The sequence below is a fragment of the Montipora foliosa genome, chromosome 9 (genome assembly GCF_036669935.1).
Source record: "Montipora foliosa isolate CH-2021 chromosome 9, ASM3666993v2, whole genome shotgun sequence".
Taxonomy (NCBI): domain Eukaryota; kingdom Metazoa; phylum Cnidaria; class Anthozoa; order Scleractinia; family Acroporidae; genus Montipora; species Montipora foliosa.
Genome location: NC_090877.1, coordinates 28,496,214 through 28,514,660, shown reverse-complemented (window position 1 = coordinate 28,514,660; position 18,447 = coordinate 28,496,214). Strand labels below are relative to the sequence as shown.

The window sequence follows — 18,447 nt, the reverse complement described above, 5'->3', positions numbered from 1 at the left end:
ACTTAAATTAATGCTTCAACGATCACACGATAGACAATTTCAATGAAGCCTCTGACAATTTGGCGAGTTAAAACGTAAATTAACTATTAAGCTGCATGCTTCCGTCACGCAACGAGAGCAATAGCTCATGAAATATGTTGTTCGATTCGAACTGCTTAAACAAGTTTGTAACAAATGGAGAGCCACGTTTCTTGAACGGCTGACAATTACTTGTAAAGTTAATCGTTTTTTTCCATCTTTCGGTCAATAAGATCGAAATGACTTTCGCATATCTTTCAAGGCCGGCCACTCGACGAGCAGGGTCACCGTTAAGACGAGTTTCCCAAACACGGTAATTTCTTGATAGAATTTCTGCCGATCTTATAACATCTGTATTAAAACAGATTTCGAACAACTTTTAGAAATCTTGTCGTTTGCTGGAAAAAGAAAAAACGATCAACACTTTATGAAAGCGACTTTATTATAATCGAATGTGCCAAACTTCACAGATTGTAAATACGGCAAATACGCACACTAATTATCGCTGCGATTGATCCGCAAAAATATGCAGATTTCTTTGATAGCATCTGCTCCAAATAAAAGCATACTGCATCCTCTCTTAACCGCAGCGTAAATCAAACCTGAAAAAATCTCGGTAAACCTCGGCTTTCGGTTTACAACGTAGACAAGGTTTTAAAGGCTAACCCTAAACCTCCGGTCAAACTGGGGATTGAACCTGCGGTTTCACCCTAGTCAGAAACCGTGGCAAATGCACCAAATAGTTTCACAAGCGGTACTGTACATGTATTTAGAAACACTGAAACCCAATGGAAAATTCTGCTGGTAACACGTTACGTATGGGTTTCCAACAAAGACATAGAACGAATCGAACGACACACTTAAGTGGATCTGTGATCAACTCTGTGCACAGTCTTCAGGTTAAAAAAAAACTGTTGAAATCTGACGCCAAGAATTCTTTGAAAAGAAAGCTTGTCGTCTATTTTGTGCTTCCTTATTCAAGGACAAGGTTCTTGCATATGGAACCTGTGACGGGTTTGATCCTGACATTTTAGTTTGTTGTACGAGCCTCGAAGGAGTTTGAAAATTTGAATATTTTTCGCTGTTTCTCAGCAATGGATACTCGCTGGACCTTGAAACTTGGTTAAGGGGAAGTAAATTTATCCGTGTAGCCATCGCCGGAGTTTGAGCGTGACTGATGCCGGAGAAGTGTGAAAATTTTTCGGCGAGATCTGAGGTAAGTTAGAAATGAGTTGCCCAGCCTTTCCTTTATAACTCGGGAATTTGAGAAGTCGCTTAAATCGCATTCAATCAGGCAAAAAACCACACAAAAAGCGAGAAATTCACCACGACAATACAGTACGGCTTTTTTATTGAGAACTTTTGCGGGTAAATATCTTTTTCTGTCTGTTATCGAGATTCCCATACAAATCCTTATAATTGTTTTCCGACTCTGGGCACACCTGTGGTATTATGCTTTAAAATGGAGAAATCACGATGATACTCGAGAAGCCGGTTCTTCGTTTTAAGTTCTTTTATTTCGCACTCCGCACACATCATGACAACATCTGAAAAATTAAGCTTTTTCCGAATCCTGTTGGCAAAACGGCCATTACATCTATACAGTTAAAGAGATGGCGCATTGACACTTCTTTTTTTCCTTTGCAATGTAAAACCCGAGACCCGATTCGCTCAGCTTCGACACACGATTCAAAACATTCCACATCTTCCACCATTGCCTTTGTCACGCTAGAACTTAGGAGAAATATTTTGCTCCAGAATTTGTCACCTGTCAATCATTGTGACTGTGCCGTACCAATCAGAAGCCCCCGTTCGTGGGGGAACGGGTTTTTTCAAAAATAGGGGGTCTTCTTGCAAGCGTTCCCTCAGTCTCTTGCCCCAACTTTCGCGCGGCCAGTTTCCAGAAAATCGGTTCGAAGCTCTTCTGTCGAACAGGAACGCTTGCTACGCAGGCTAAATGCAAACGGTCGGCGACGATTTGGGCCGCGTTTTCAATCTCGTACCCAGAGTCCTCGGGCATCGACTCCATTTTTCCCAGAAAACGTGGGTTCCGGTCCGGATTTCGTATGCTTCAGTTTAAACGGAAGCAGAAAAGAGAAAACCGTAAACAGTAGAAATGGCGGGGTTGAAAGTGTTCGAGAAACAAGAATTTTAGCCTTACACACAAAGAAACTGGAGAAATGATCATTGGCTTGCTGTAAGAGCAAGTGAAGATGAAACCTCTGACGCTTTCGGTGAGTGTATTTTTAGTGTTTCAGCGTACATTCCATCGTTCAGAATGCAATGAGAATGCCATCGTGCAAGCAACACGATCGACAAATTTTTTTGTGGAAACGACACAAATGTCCTCTTCTTCTACAATTTGATGTTTCCGTAATTCTGAATGGCTTCGACAAGACCTATTTCCACGGATTTCTCCTCAAAGAGACTGATGTAATGTTTTCCCACGGTACTTTTGCAACAGCAACAGTAATCACTTTTTAGCAGCGTGGGAAAATTCCCTTGCGGTATAAGACATAATTCAAACCTCGTCGTTTATTATTTTTGTAATTTATACATTTCTGAGATAGAAAAAATCAAACAGCACTGAAAGTAGTTTTAGATTTTGAATCTCCCTCCAAATTCTGGGGTTTCCGAATTACTTTACGACTTCCTGTTCAGTATTCTCTACTCCCAAATGCTTCATTTTTCGCGCGCTTTCTGTGGCTCGAACTGGCTACACGGCCATACTACGTCAACTATACTTCTTACACAGTCAACGCTTTTCTTGTTCAGGTGGAAAACGTTTGGAAAATGTTTTCTTTCTGCATTTTTTGCTGGTTTCAATCCAGTTTGACATATCATGATAGCTGTGGTCCACACTGGCGGCTACGCAGTTATTCAAGTCAAGCATCGGAGGGATATAAAACTTGAAGCTGAGTGGTTATTTTTAATTTGGTTAGAGCTGCTTTTTTTCTCTCACGTGATCAAGATTTGTCCATCGAGGATGGACAAATATGCAAATTTTTTTCAAAATGGCGGCAAGGAATAAGGTGAGAGAAATCTGGGTACGACAACTGCCAACAAACAAAATGGAGTACGAAGGGGGGTACGAAGGGGGAACCCAAGCTGTAAAATTTGATGTAAGAAACCAAAAATACGGATGGATGAATGCACGAGCAACGAGAATGCGGTAGTTGACAGAGAAATCTTGCTTTTCTTTTCATTTCATGTTATTTTAAACCAATGCAATTTTATAGACGGCTATTATTCTCGGGGCTGTGATTTTTTAAACAGTTTGGAAACAGCCATTGCATGCAGTTTCACCCGTAACATCACAGACATTTGATTACCGAAAAATCCAGTGAGCTAAGGTTTAATGAAAGCCTTGTTCTAGCTATTTAGTGATGGAGGAGGTGTTCGCTGTCTTCCGTAATGTATAGTTTATATTGCATGTTTATTTTCAATCATTAAACCTAATTATATTATCATTAATTTTTCATACAGTTGATTGATTATCTGATTTCTTATCGGTGTATATGAGCCTTCTGACAACGACTTTCCCCAGTATACATTGACCCAAAGCTATTTTCCTAAAAGAAGTATTATATTATTACCACCACATAGCTGTGGTACTGTCATTGGATGCGTTCCGTGACAGCATTGCCGAGTCTAACAGTGAAGATAAATTATTTGTTTCATTGAAACTTCTGCCCACTCCTGGATAATGGTTCAAACTCTACCTTTTGCTCGCTCAGGCTTTAACAACATCTTCTTATTAGTGGAAAGAAATAAGACTTTGAATGGCACTATGGGCAGAACTGAAGAAGTGGCGCACCTCATCGTTAAAAGATTTAGAAGCCTCTGACTTAGATGAGAATGTCGTCATTCCTCTGCATGAGACGTAGCCAGACCAATTATGAAGTTGATAGAGATGAAATCCCTAAACAAGGAGACATAGAATGATAGCCACATCTACGTGGCTATGTCCTTCTACCTGATCTGAATTCTCAAGTGGAATTGTTAGTTGAAGCTGATGTTCCTGAAGCCCTTAAGCCCAAAGAAAATTATCCCTGCTGTTGATGGAGGCCCATACGCCACAAGAGTTGACCTTTCTGGGTTCTTAACGGCCCACCGAAAGAAAGTTGAAGTATGTTCCATCCTCCAGTTTCATCCTATGTGTGTAGCCCGTGCCAACTTCCGCCACATCTCTCAGTGACGATTGAAGCCTATGTTAAGATGATTTTTGGAAGTCTTGAACATCACAGAAGATTCAAGCTAAGCAGTGCGAAGATGGTCTTATCAGCTGTCACTTTCTTTGAAGAATGTCTCTCAAGATGCCAATAAATAGAGTCCGGGCTGAACACAGAGCTCTTTATCTCAAATTTAAGCTCCCGAAGGGTGTTTCAATAATTCAAAGCTAACCGTTTTAAAAATGGGTTCTTAGATTAAATACTGTTTATCAGCGCTATTTGAAATGGGTTCTTAGACTTAATACTGTTAATCAGCGCTATTTGAAATGGGTTCTTAGACTTAAATACTGTTAATCAGCGCTATTTGAAATGGGTGCTTAGACTTAAATACTGTTTATCAGCGCTATTTGTAGCCAGTCTGCAGTCTGCAAATGTCAGACACCGATCTGTAAATCTGTATTGCAAAAAGACACGTGTTCCCGCGGCGTTTTAGCTTTATACACAAGCCAAGTAGACATGACCATGTACGTTACGGAGCGGCAAAAGTAGAGACTTTCTAGAAAGACAATTAACACACCTGTCAACAAACTTGAATTCCGCACAATCACCGATAGCAGGAAAGCCTATATATCGTCATGTGAAAGAAGATAATAATCAATAAATTATTGGACACATTCGTGTTAACAATTATTAGTTAACAAGGAAATATAACATCATGTTCGTAAAAGTCGCGGACCAAGGACACCATACTGTAGTGACGCAATCAAGCACATGGACAACATTGAGAGGAGGTTTCCCTTTGAAAAAGAGAATTGTAATGATCAAAACGTTTTGGAGTCTGTTCCAATCCATGACAGAGCCAAGGAAGTTAAAGAGCTGGATTTCCTATCGAGAGATCTCTAGGCAAATTGTGGTCCGTCCAAGAAGAAAAGTTCTCCTTCAAACTCAACGGAAGAAATGACTAGGCAACGAAAACACGAAGTAAGGGATTTTGTCTACAATCAGCTCAATATATGACCTGCGCGGATTGGAAGTGCCTTTCATCTGCCCTCAGTTGGGATGACGAGATCCCTAACTACTACTTGTCCCGTTGGCGAGCTTGGCAAAATGAATCACTGAAACTTTCCGAGTTCTTAGTTGACAGATACGTCAAGCCTTAAACTTTGGCAGAATTGTCAATAGCCAAATTCATCACTTTTGTGATGCTTGTCAGTCTGCCTATGGCTCAGTTTTTCACCTTCACCTGGTCAATTTGAATGGACAGATTCACTGTTCTTTCCTGATCAGGAAATCCCATCTCGTCTCATTGAAGCAAAGCACTAACTACTCCCAGTTTGGAGTTAGCTGCCAGCACAGTTAGTATCCACTTGAACAGAATGATAAAGAAAAAACTGGAAATGGCTATTGACACCATCATCTTCTTGACGATAGCATGACTGTCATACGCTACATCGAGAAAGAATCGAAACGTTTCCCGCACTTATGTTGCAAAATGTGTTCTATCATCAGAGAGGAGGTCTAATCCTTTACAGCGGAAATAAATTGATACCAAGTCTAATCCTGCCGATGATGCACCCAGGAGCCAGTGCAGAACAAACTTTGGGTAAAGGGGCTGGCCTTTCTTTCAAGACCGGAATCCGAATGGGCGATTCATGCCCAAAGCACAGAGGAGTTTCCTGATGGCAATCCCGAAGTTGCTTGCTGTTCAAGTCAGTAAAGCTTACGCAAGCTTTGCTTTTATCGTTCAGCGGTTCTCATCTTGGTTCAAATTGCTAAAGTTTATTTCCATGTGTCTTCACTGTCAGAGAAGATTTATTATACAGAAGAGACAACGGAAACAAGACAACAGCAGTTTTCGCAAAAAATCCTATTGCAAGTTAGTGTCACTTCCAGAATTGGTTATGTGTACAGTGCTGCCTCCCAAAGCTGTTAAGTGGTACTGGTGCAATTTATTAAGCACATAGTAACGCACCAGAGCGCCAGTGCAGTGTACTATAATTATTCCGTGCACTAATGTAATCCTTAAGTGCACCGGTGCAGTGCAGTAGTGCTCCAGTGCAGTAGTGCTCCAGTGAGAAGTTTAAATGTTGCAAATACTAAACAATTTGTTACTCAGGGTACACGCTCTACAGTTTTCGTGACTGCATGGCACAAAACGCTTGTTATGAATTTTAATTTACTTTCCGAAAATGTGATTTTGCACATAGTTAGCTTTGTTTCCTTAAGCTTCTTCGACGAACTATTTCTCTTGTTTGAAAGAAGTGGCATACAATTTTTGATGACCCAGCACTTGTGAGATGCTTCTTCTGAAGAGTTTCAATCAATGCGTTTGAGTGAAAATCTTACCTACCAGCAGCTGCAGAATATCGTCGAAAGAGTAATTTGGGTTCGCACCACAGACATTATAAGTACTATTAAATTTTCAACCTCGGATAATGCATTTCTCTTGCTCTGATTGGTTCACTCAATCTCGGTTATCAGCTCATATACTTTAGTTTGACCTTATATGGTAAATGATTGCGCTAAGCGTTGCTAAGCTAAAAGTGTTTTCGCCGGAAAGCAAAATTCTCTCCAAATGAAGCACAAAAAAAAATTTTTTAGTGGAAAGTTTGGATCAATTCCGACGTTTAGAAGTACGCGAAAAGGTAAGAAATGTTTTTGTGATGAGCCTGCGTCTGCGTGACCACCACGTATTACACAACATCGCGTCAGTTCTCATTACGTTCTTTCGATTTCGCTCGGACTTGCTCACTTTTTTCGCTCGTATTTCGTACTTTCTAAACTTTTGGAGTTAAGGAATTTCATAAAACAATTATTCCATTCGCGCTTGATGGATATGAGACTACTTATAGCCAACTCATATCCAACACGCGCTCATGGAATAATGGGCCCTTTGCAGGTTAGTGATCACATGGTACAAAAACCGCCAAACTGGAACGCAAATTGCGCACCGGGACATCTTAAACGAGGCAAGACAATTTAAATTTTCTTTGTTTTAGATGTCCCAGTGGGCAATTTGCGTCCCAGTATGGCGGTTTTGGTACCATGTGATCACTAACCTGCAAAGGGCCCATTGTTAATTAGCCTTAGCTCAAGTCAGTATATCCAGGGGGTATATTGATAACAAGAAAATGAAAAGTCATTGGACAAACTTGCGAATTCTGAACATAGCCAAGCTTGTTAATACACCAGAGTTCGAAGTCACGACGGCCTTCTCAAACCTTCTAGAGCTTACAGTCAGTGAATCGAAGTTTAGCGACAAGCATCTCATGGAAGTTTCCAAAATGTGTGATATGCTCCAAATGCTTATAGTTTCTGGTTGCGATATCACTGATCTCGGTATCGAGAATACCTCGTTAGAGAGTCTAATCTTCATCAACATTTCCAATTGCAAAAATGTTGACAGAGCGATCAATATGCCGCATTATTGAAAACTGGGAAACTGTATGTTTATGTGTCAGAGGCTTGAATCTTTCAGTCGTCCGGTTACAGGAACTCTACGTCGATGACATGGAAGCAGGAGTATTATTTTCGTGTGTTTTATGGACCGCACAAGAACGAACGTTCAGATATTGTCGCGAAAATATATGCCTAACTTGGACACATTGAGGGAATTGATTCTCTATCAAAACTGATCATATGACTCGACGAACGAAAATTGTTCCTCCAAATGGCGTGAGCTGTGTAAACTAGCAATTGACAAACTGATTTTTTTTCTGAAGACATGAACTGCCTATCTCTTTTTACCAGCAATCAACCGAACGTTTCTCGACAGGCATAGGTCAACCGGAAGTAGTATGTTTTCTTAAAATTTCCGTCAAACGAGTCAGCGGGTTTCAGTTTAAAGGAAAGTTAAGGAACTTTATTTAAGTGTCTATAGTCGTTCTAATGCTGGAGCACTAACTACGGACACCGTAAACGTAGGGTGGGGGGTAGGGGATTATTGAAAAAATTTAATAGCTGCCGGAAAATGTATTGCTGTGTCAGAAAAATTAATAGAAAGACTTGAAAGTCTTAAAATGTATTTATCCTTGGAATATCAGTCCATTTTGCATGAAAACATAAACAGTGCATGTTCGAAGAAATCAACCATCCGTCTCATTTTTCAAGCCCTTACGTAGACTTGCCACAATTCCACCTCACGAGAATCCCAGGAGGAAATGTTTTGTCGAGTGAAGAGTATTTTTCGGCCGCGAATCTACACCAGACGAAGGACTTTTGAAAGTCCAGCCCTTCAGATGTGTCATTTTCTCTTGGATGTGCATGGTCGCCCCCGATCATCGCATCTTGACTGCACCTGTCCATCTGTCCAAACTTTGTGGTTGTAGTCGCGGTCGTACGGAGCTGTTAAAATAAATCTTTTCGGATTGTGGAGCCAAGGGTAAGTTGATGACATTAAAAGACAAATTAATTTTTTTCTAAATTAAAAATTTGTTTTACAAACACTTTGCAAGAGAGCGGGGATCAACATAAAGTTCAGGAAAACTGATCTCGATCAACAAGCCGGTCATCTCCTAGTGATCTTTGAGAGCCTTGGAGCAGCTTTGAGAATTACTTTGAGCGAAACTGAGAATACCTGAGAAAAACTGATCCGACTATTAGCAATCTGAGCTGTTCTTAGAACTACTGTTATTTTCAATATGGGCATGCGACGAAGTGAAAATTGGGAATAGTTTCAACAATACAGACTAGTCGTTGGCATGCATTCTGTTTATTTGGTGGGAAAGGAATTTCGAGGATGCTTCAAGGGAAAATTCTGATGTTCTGTCTTACTTTTGTTTTACTTAGAGGCCATTTACTTCCCAGTATTGAAATGTTTGGTTCACATTTACGAAATGTCGCAAATTTAATCATGTGTGGCTTACACAGATCTATTTGTATCGCCGTTACATTCCTGAGTTAATTCGACTCACAAATGACGTAGAAACAAACCCAGGTCCAGGAATTGTTGATCCAACTAAAATTATTGCCGCACCATACAGACAGGGTACCCGGTAACGTTGAAGTATTTGGTATGGCAAATGCAGGCACACAATCGGTGGCAATGTCTCTGTCGGCACATGTTTATAATTTCAGAAATCCAATAACCATATGGAATGGAAGAGCATTTTATCAGAAATGTTACGCGTGCTGATTTGCTAAAGAAATTATACATAATGCACTGACCATGTAAAAGTTATTCATTGACCAAGATGTCAGGGATATTTATCTTGTAATGTGGTTCCCAGTAACTGAAACAATTAACAGCTTAAAACTGCCATTTTGGATAATAAGGAACACAGCACAGGCTTTTTGATGTGGATTTCCAGCTACTGAATTAGTTGTGTTTTCCAGTGGCATGCAAAGCAAAAGATGAGTTTTATATGTCGTTTTTGTACGCAACGGTTCTGGACCAAAAATTGTACCGAAAGTATTTTCAGATGTAGATTCTGTTATTGATCTCTTTTGTTCTATATTCAAAGTAAATTTAATTGTTTTGAAACAAAGTGTGAGGTTGCATTTCTTAGATGTTTAAGTGAACTGTCGAATATTGACAGGAAAAAAATAATAAGAAAGCATAAATCTACTTCAGAAATTGTATAAAACATGATGAATACATAAAGGCCACCTTTTCCAGTGAAAATTTTTTGAAAAAAACAACATATTTGCTATTACAGGCAAAAACCCCTTCCTATTTCATTATGTGCGTGAAGAGAAGAAACTCAATCGTGTCATATTACCATACGCAATTGCAACAACATAAATTTTCAGGATCAAACCGTTTCCATGAAGAACCTTTTCCTTGAATAATGACGCACAAAATAGACAAGCTTTCTTTCAAATAATTCTCACCTGAAGACTGTGCAGAGTTGAGTACAAATAAAATTATAACAACAGAGATCACAGATCCACTTAAGGTGTTCGATTCGTTCTCTGTCTTTGTTGAACCCATAAGTTACCAGAGAATTTTTCATTTGGTTTCAGTGTTCTACATAACAGCACACTTGGTAAAATATTAGAAATACAGCTCACTTCGACTTTGGCTCGACGGGCGATAGATTGTTGTCGAAGTCCATTACGCGTCGCTCTTAAGATTCCACATATTTATTTTTCACTGGCTGTCTTGTTTATCCAATTGACTTTTCATTATTGAGCTCCATAAGGGTATATCCACTAAAACGCCATTCACGTTACAAGCCTTTCGACGCCATTGCAGGTTAAGTTAATTATTCTACTGTGTCCACCAGAGAAAGCTATGCATTTCCACTACCCTCTCGATCCTAAGAAAATATGCGCAGAAGGCTCTATGCACAAAGACACCACTTGCAGGGGAGTGACAGGCAAGACTTTTACCGACACAGAAAAAAAAAAGAAAACCAGGAAATAATTATTACCCATTGCCATACTGGCAGCCCAGTAATAAAGTTGGATAGTAGAAGTTGTAGTATTTACACGTAAATGATGTGAAACTGCATTTGGCGCCCGACCGTGAGTGCAAGGTGATGACTGTAGCAGTCCAATTTGCTTACAATCATTTCTTTGCAAGATTGAGCAATTTGAAATCACTTTACCTAAAGATTATAGACGGGACAAACAAGTAGGTTCAAAACTTAAGTAATATTCAGTAGCTTTTGCTGCATAACAACAATTTTTTCGATTCGGTATAAAACACTTAGAATAAAAGGCATACAGCGTAAAAACAAGCGTGGTGACCCCATCTTTTTATTGCATTTTTTTAATGTCGAGTGTATGAATAAAAAAATCTGGATAGTACGTCATTTTCAAGGGAATTACCCCTATGATCAAAATTTTATCCCTTGAATTTTTAGGTTTATGACATAGAATTCCAGGAAAGTTTAATAATGCCGTTTACCGTTCGGAAATATCTGCATTGGTTTTGCAGATATTTAAGTTTGAAAAACATCATTCACTCAACCCAATAAAACATCAAGTATGTAAATAGAGCTATTTCGGTCAATTCGCAGCAGAGACCATTGAAACTTGGTAGACCAATAGTACTACAGGCAACACAATTGTGGCTATCAAGATATCGGTTCCCATGACAACTCACTCTTTTCCAGTTCCCTCCAACCTGATTTCAATATTTTGGTGAGCTTAAGCTAGAAAAACATTTAACAAGGCCACAAACTCAACCTAACATACTGTATTTACATACTTGCAGGATCATGCCGAAGAGGCACCATTGGCAAATATCAAAATATAACGCCAAAGGTGGCAAGCAAAGCCTTTAAAATCAGGGAGGTCTAGTAACAAAATTGGTATTTGCATATTGTGGAGCACATCTAATACAAATTGGCCGAGATATCTCTTTTCACCATCACCACCCAGTTTCATCCTTCTTAATTTGCTGATAAATTTTTTCCACGGAAAAAAGAATTTGCGGTTGAGAAGCAAGAAACAGTTTACCGTGGTGAAATGCCTCATTGCATTCATTTAATTTAGTTGCCCGCCTCACTGTGCTGAAGGCAGAGTCATAAGATGCATGTGCTACGTTGTTGTTTGGTGGGTGTTAAATATGGTGTTTAAGGGCCCACAGACGGCTTTTTCGCGCGTTGCTAAGGAAGTGAAATATTGCTTCCGGCGACTGACCTCATACCAGAAAACCCACTCAAAGCAAAAATCACCACACAAACTGGTGTTTGCATCAAAGGTTTTTCCTCGCCCTTCCTCACACTCGTTCTCAGATCAACTGCGCATGCGTAAATGAAGTGACTTTCATGCTAAATTTTGGGCGGCCTTTAAATTGAATTAATATTTTTTTATATGGCACATTTCACCCCCAAATACAGAACATAGCTAAGCATTGATTTTTTCAAATCATCTTGTTTCAACATGTTATGTGTATTTCAGTATTGTTTATCTCTTTAAAAAGAACATTTTTCAAAATAAAAACAAAAGCATGCTTGGCTGGATGCAAAAACGAATACAAATTATCAAACCGCTGATCAAATACCCAAATTGTGTAGCACGTAGACAAATTTAGAGTTTTCTTTTATTGGTCATGACCATTGGTGTGGATTGATGACGTCATATTTAGGGTCACTGGTTAACAAAAGTTGGAAACTGACCGAAATAATGCCAAATTCTCTCAAATTACTAAACCATTACATCCTCAGCAATGCCCCCCCCCCCCCCCCAAAAAAAAGTTAGGACAATGAGCAAGCCACCGAGCCATGCGAGCCATAACTGCCAGTCATGCGAGCCAACATGGCAAGCCATGCAAGTCAAAATGCGAGTCACACAGTTATCGAAAGCTAACCGTGTTAAAATGGGTGCTTAGCCTTAGTAACTGTTTATCAACGCTATTTGAAATGGGTGCTCAGACTTGAACGCAAAATTTGCATGGCTCGCATAACTCGCAGATTGCTCACCCCCCCCCCCCCCAAAAAAAAAAAAAAAAAAAAAATGTCAGTTGGCCCTTGAGGTGCGTGTTGACTTGTTGCAAACCCAAGACTTCGGATTGCTTTAGTCACAGGCGCACCAAGCTCAGTGTCAGCATGGCCGACATAAAATATAAGGATTTGTATGAAAATCCGATAAAAAGCTAAAGAAGATAATTACATGAAAAACAACTCAAATAAAAAGCCGGAAAGCATTGAAAGATGTGAGAATGAAAGCCGTAGTAAACAAACTTTTGAGCATTCATGCCGCTGTTTTTAGTTAATAGGATTTTGCCGGTATTAGGCTGTTCGCTATCGTAACTGTATTTATCAAGCCTTCAAGGAATTAACATTAATTATGCAAATAAAACTTGTTGCCATAGTTTATCAAGCGTAAATTTCCCTGACTGTATTGACTCAAGCCTTCACGGAATATATATTGACATACAAATAAACTTTGTTCTCGTAGGATATAATGTGCTATGAATATTTTGGTGGCTGGACTTATTGAAGCCAGTGCAATTTAATTATTAGCATCTGAGAGAAAACACTCAAGTCGGGAGACCCAGGGGAATTTGCGCTTGATAAACAATGGGAACAAATTTTATTTGCATAATTAATTAATGTTAATTCCTTGAAGGCTCCATAAATACAGTTACGATCGTGAACAGCCTCCTACGTACAAAATCCCATTAACTAATAAAAGCAGCATGAATGCGCAAAAGTTTGTTTACTATGGCTTTCATTCTCGTCTTTCAATGCTTTCCGTCTTCACGAATGTGTTTGAACTTTGTCAACAAGGAGGCGTGACTGTGATTGGATGACGGAGTCAATGCAGTCATGCCAGTAGATCCAGGGGAATGAAGAGATTTTGCGGTTGACAAACTACGGTCTACCACCCCGGTAAGGGTCAGTTTGTTATCAACCGTCGAAGCCGTGGCCACTATGGTGCTAAAGCACCGCCTTCGCACGCTGTTTGTTGCAATATTCACCACCTGACGTTGCTCGCAGGACTGCTATTGCGTTGATGGTGGGTTGAGATGAAAGTTCAATCTTTGTTAATTGATTCTGATGTGAAATTGTGACCGTGGGAATATTTTATCCAGGAATATTTGACTCAAACTGGTGGCACCTGAGAATTTAGTCTCCAGCCTTGGGATTTTATTATAATCGTTGACAACCACGAAATTGAGAAATGGCTCAAATCGCGTCGGATCTGGAAAATAACCACACAGGAAGAAAGCTATTTTTATTTTGACTTAGGGTGCTTCGTTTTCGATCTTTTGGGTGCTTCGTGCTTAGGTCTTCGTTTTCGATTACTACCCGCGCCCGCGTTGGATTCAGCCTTCCTGAAATTTTGCGACATGTAAGTTGAATTATGACAATGTATAACCGCTTACCCTTAATATTGAGAACGGAAGCCCATTCATGAGCAGCTGAAACTTACACTCTTTAGTCTCCTACCTTATTTTGGGCGCGAGTTCTTTCTATAATAAGGTCAAATAAAGACAATCGACCAGTATCAAACACTGAATCTTCTTCTGCACCCGGACTCGCCGCCATGATTTTCTCGTCGACTTTCTCGTCTGTTTCCATGGTAAAAGGTTTGGCATTTGTTTGGCATCGTTTGGCATCGTTTGGCATAAATAATCAGGACAATGATCAGCGGTTTTATTTGCGTATGCGCAGTGTTCTCACGAGCTTGCCTTGGAGACGAGGAGACGAAGAAAACATGTCATACAGAGATTTGAGAAGTAAGTGACCAAATTCCAAGTTTGGACGATAATTGAATTGCTTTGGAAATACAAATCAAATATTTTACTATTCTTCCAACCAGTGGAGCGAGAACTGACTTAGTATTTTGTTGATATTTGCATAGATTTTACAGAAATGATGAGAGCTCTTGGTTACCCAAGACTGATATCCATGGAGAACTTTCGTTCCCCTAATTTTCCGTTGGTTGCCGAAGTGTTGATGTGGCTTGTCAGAAGGTATAGCAATATCATTTCTGCGAGGTCAACTACCTCTATGTCAGCACTGTAAAGTTCACTTGGCTTCTAGTTTATTATTATGGTTATTATTATGCACCTATCAATGTTAAGCCCCAGGTCGAGGAGGGGCAGACCCAGGGGAATTTGTCATTTTCATGGAAGATGGAAATTTCCCACCCCTTGGCCAACATATCCTCTACCTCTGAAATGACTATTATCGACAATTCGTGATTTTCCCTGGAATGTCTGTTATCGTCATTTTTGGATGACTCTGTCCCAGGACTTGTGGTAGCAGATGAAAAGAAAAAAAGAAAAATGGCATCACTGGAAGGGATTTGAACCCAATGTGAAGGAACTGTTTTTATCCACTTAACAACTAAAGATCAACTGGCTGACAATTGCTCTGATTATTTATCAAATCTAATATTATTAGTACACACAAAATCATTGCTGAATAGTGGTCAAGTCTAGTACCTTGATTTTAAAATGGTTAGCTTTCTCTTAAGGTTTGGTAACCGACATTTTCTCCTTTTTAAACTTGTTTCTTAGCTGGTGATAAGACACGTTTACAGCAGCATGCGGAAGAAAGAATATATCAATATCTTTTAAAAAAGTGTTTTGACAGTTAGCGATACAGTAGTCTAGTGGTTAAGTGAAAGGGTTATTAATCGAACATTCCCAGGTTCAAGTCCAGCGAGTTTAGGCATTGGGGTTCGGATTTTAAAAATAGATATCCATTTCCCATAATCCTTATCAAGCGCTAAGCGTCCTAAATTGACGATAATAGTCAATTTAGAGAAACTTAGGAATTGTCGATAATAGGCATTTCAGAGGTAGAGGATGGGTTGCCTGGGCACCTACAGACTGTCAAATTCCCCCACCCCCGGGCATCTGCGGATCATCACATTCCTGCCCTGGAGTAACTTTTTTCATTAGATTTACATTCTTGGAACACCAATTTTCTTGACTGTCTATTTCAAATTCCCTTTTAACAGCTGATGGAAATTTGTCGTGTAACAGGAAACCTTTCTCACGGCACTGGACAAGAACCTAACATTTAGCAAACAACATCAATCAAGCATGCACAATTATAGAGTGGAAAATTCATGATATGTAGAAGTATATGTTGCAGTTAATTTTTCATTTCAGTTAATTTTTACTGGGTTGCCAGTATGGCAAACCCAGTCGGGATCTGCGTTTCATGTGTTTGTTTTATTTATTTTCTTTTTTTTTTTTTCCGTGGCGGTAAAAGTCTTGCCTGTCACTCCCCTGCTAAGTGGTGTCTTTGTGCATAGAGCCTTCTGCTCCTATTTTCTTAGGATAGAGAGGGTAGTGGAAATGCATAGATTTCTCTGGTGGACACAGTAGAATAATAAACTTAACCGACAATGGCGTCAAAAGTCATGTAACGCGAATGGCGTTTTAGTGGATCTTTGAACAAAATATACCCTTATGAAGCTCAATAATGGCAAGTCATTTGGATACTGAACAAGACAGGCGGTGGAATCTTAAAAGCGACGAGTAATGGACTTCGACAACAATCTGTCACCCGTCAAGCCGAAATCAAAGTGAGCTGCATTTCTAAGATTTTACCAAGTGTGCTATTACAGTACCGCTCAAAACTATTAGTGCATTTGCATGCGCTAATACCTCGTCTTTGCCGATAGTGTTTACCATGAAATCACCTAGGTTGGACGAAAACCGCAACCGAGGCAAAGACGAAAGCAACCGAATGCTGCGGCCGACTTAATTGCGGTAATGTGCCGCAAGAAAACACTGGTACTTTGCAAAGCATTGTTTAATATTATCACACCTAGCTCCCCAAGGTAAAGAATGAATATCCAAACTGTTTTTCACAGCACCGACGCAACGCAACGCACTGTTTAAATATGTTCATCTCATTTTGCCGTGACAGCTGAGAACAGAGAATGTTGATAACGTTTCATGATGCCTAATTCTTACATCTTTATATTTAATAACTTGTAAGTTTTTCGCTATCATGATGAACAGTTCTTCGAAAAGGGTGAAAGGACATTTCTTTTAAAAAACTGTGTGGATTATGCATATTAAACTTAAGTCGCCGCCAGTGCAGTCCGACAGGAAATGTGTATATTTAGAATGAAAAGCGCTTCAAATTTTGCGTCCAGTCCAAATAGAAATGTTTACGGGATAGTTGTTGAAAAGCTCTAACTTTGAACTAAACCTTACTACAACATGTAATGACTTAAAGATTTATACACCAGCGAAGAACCGTAACTGTATTCCCGAAGTTTCTTAAGCAACTCCTGACCACTCCTTGTCGCGTGTTAATTACGATCATTTCTGATGCAAAATATTAAGTGGCAGGTAATTCAGCAGTTGAGCTTGAAGTTCAGAAATATTCATTCCTCTGAATTGTTAAGATTAACTTAAATTAATGCTTCAACGATCACACGATAGACAATTTCAATGAAGCCTCTGACAATTTGGCGAGTTAAAACGTAAATTAACTATTAAGCTGCATGCTTCCGTCACGCAAACGAGAGCAATAGCTCATGAAATATGTTGTTCGATTCGAACTGCTTAACAAGTTTGTAACAAATGGAGAGCCACGTTTCTTGAACGGCTGACAATTACTTGTAAAGTTAATCGTTTTTTTCCATCTTTCGGTCAATAAGATCGAAATGACTTTCGCATATCTTTCAAGGCCGGCCGCTAGACGAGCAGGGTCACCGTTAAGACGAGTTTTCCCAAACACGTGTAAATTTCTTGATAGAATTTCTGCCGATCTTTATAACATCTGTATCAAACAGATTTCGAACAACTTTTAGAAATCTTGTCGTTTGCTGGAAAAAGAAAAACGATCAACACTTTATGAAAGCGACTTTATTATAATCGAATGTGCCAAACTTCACAGATTGTAAATACGGCAAATACGCACACTAATTATCGCTGCGATTGATCCGCAAAAATATGCAGATTTCTTTGATAGCATCTGCTCCAAATAAAAGCATACTGCATCCTCTCTTAACCGCAGCGTAAATCAACCGGAAAAAATTTAGGTAAAACCTCGGCTTTCGGTTACCGTAGACAAGGTTTTACCTCAGTCAAACTGGGGATTGAACCTGCGGTTTCACCTAGTCAGAACCGTGGCAAATGCACAAATAGTTTCAAGCGGTACTGTACATGTATTTAGAACACTGAAACCAAATGGAAAATTCTCTGGTAACAAGTTACTTATGGGTTCAACAAAGACAGAGAACGAATCGAACACCTTAAGTGGATCTGTGATCAACTCTGCACAGTCTTCAGGTTAAAAAAAAATTTGAAATCTGACAGCCAAGAATTATTTGAAAGAAAGCTTGTCGTCTATTTTGGTGCTTCCTTATTCAAGGAAAAGGTTCTTCATGGAAACGGTTTGATCCTGAAATTTTAGTTTGTTGTAATATTGGCATTAATAATTGCACATATTTGACACGATTGAGTTTTTTCTCCTCACACACGTAATGAAATAGGAAGGGGTTTTGCCTCTAATAGCAAAATAATATGTTGTTTGTTTTAAAAAATTATTCGCTGGAAAAGGTGGCTTTTATGAATTCATCATGTTTTATGATATGCAAGCTTAACTGGATAGTTTTTATTGCAAGAGTTAAGCATTTTCTTGTTATTCAAGTAAAAGGTTCTTCAGGAAAGTGTTTGAACCTGAAGTACATGGTAATTTGACACGATTGAGTTTCTTGTCTTCACGCACGCAATGAAATAGGAAGAGGTTTTCGCCTCTTAGAGCAAATACATGTATGTTGTTTGTTTCAAAAAATTGTTCGCTGGAAAAGGTGGCCTTTATGAATTCATCATGTTTTATAATATGCGAGCTTAACTGGATGGTTTTTATGGCAAGAGTAAAGC

At 39.4% G+C, this 18,447-nt stretch overlaps 2 protein-coding genes across 3 annotated transcripts in view; one reads left to right on the top strand and one right to left on the bottom strand.

Moving 5' to 3' along the window:
- LOC137972031 (testis-expressed protein 47-like) overlaps window positions 1-14,244 on the bottom strand; it is a 90,108-nt gene extending 75,864 nt beyond the window's left edge. For both annotated transcript variants that reach the window (XM_068818833.1, XM_068818834.1), the window contains exon 1: window positions 14,036-14,244. In XM_068818833.1, the coding sequence (XP_068674934.1) occupies window positions 14,036-14,215 (180 nt within the window). In that variant the 5' untranslated portion in view covers window positions 14,216-14,244. The remainder of the gene's footprint in view (window positions 1-14,035) is intronic.
- A 16-nt stretch (window positions 14,245-14,260) lies between these two features.
- The window catches only part of LOC137972030 (clusterin-associated protein 1-like), an 87,435-nt gene continuing 83,248 nt past the window's right edge, over window positions 14,261-18,447 (top strand). Inside the window, exons 1-2 of the mRNA XM_068818831.1 lie at window positions 14,261-14,325; window positions 14,451-14,562. Coding sequence (XP_068674932.1) covers window positions 14,304-14,325; window positions 14,451-14,562 — 134 coding nt within the window. The 5' untranslated portion in view covers window positions 14,261-14,303. The remainder of the gene's footprint in view (window positions 14,326-14,450; window positions 14,563-18,447) is intronic.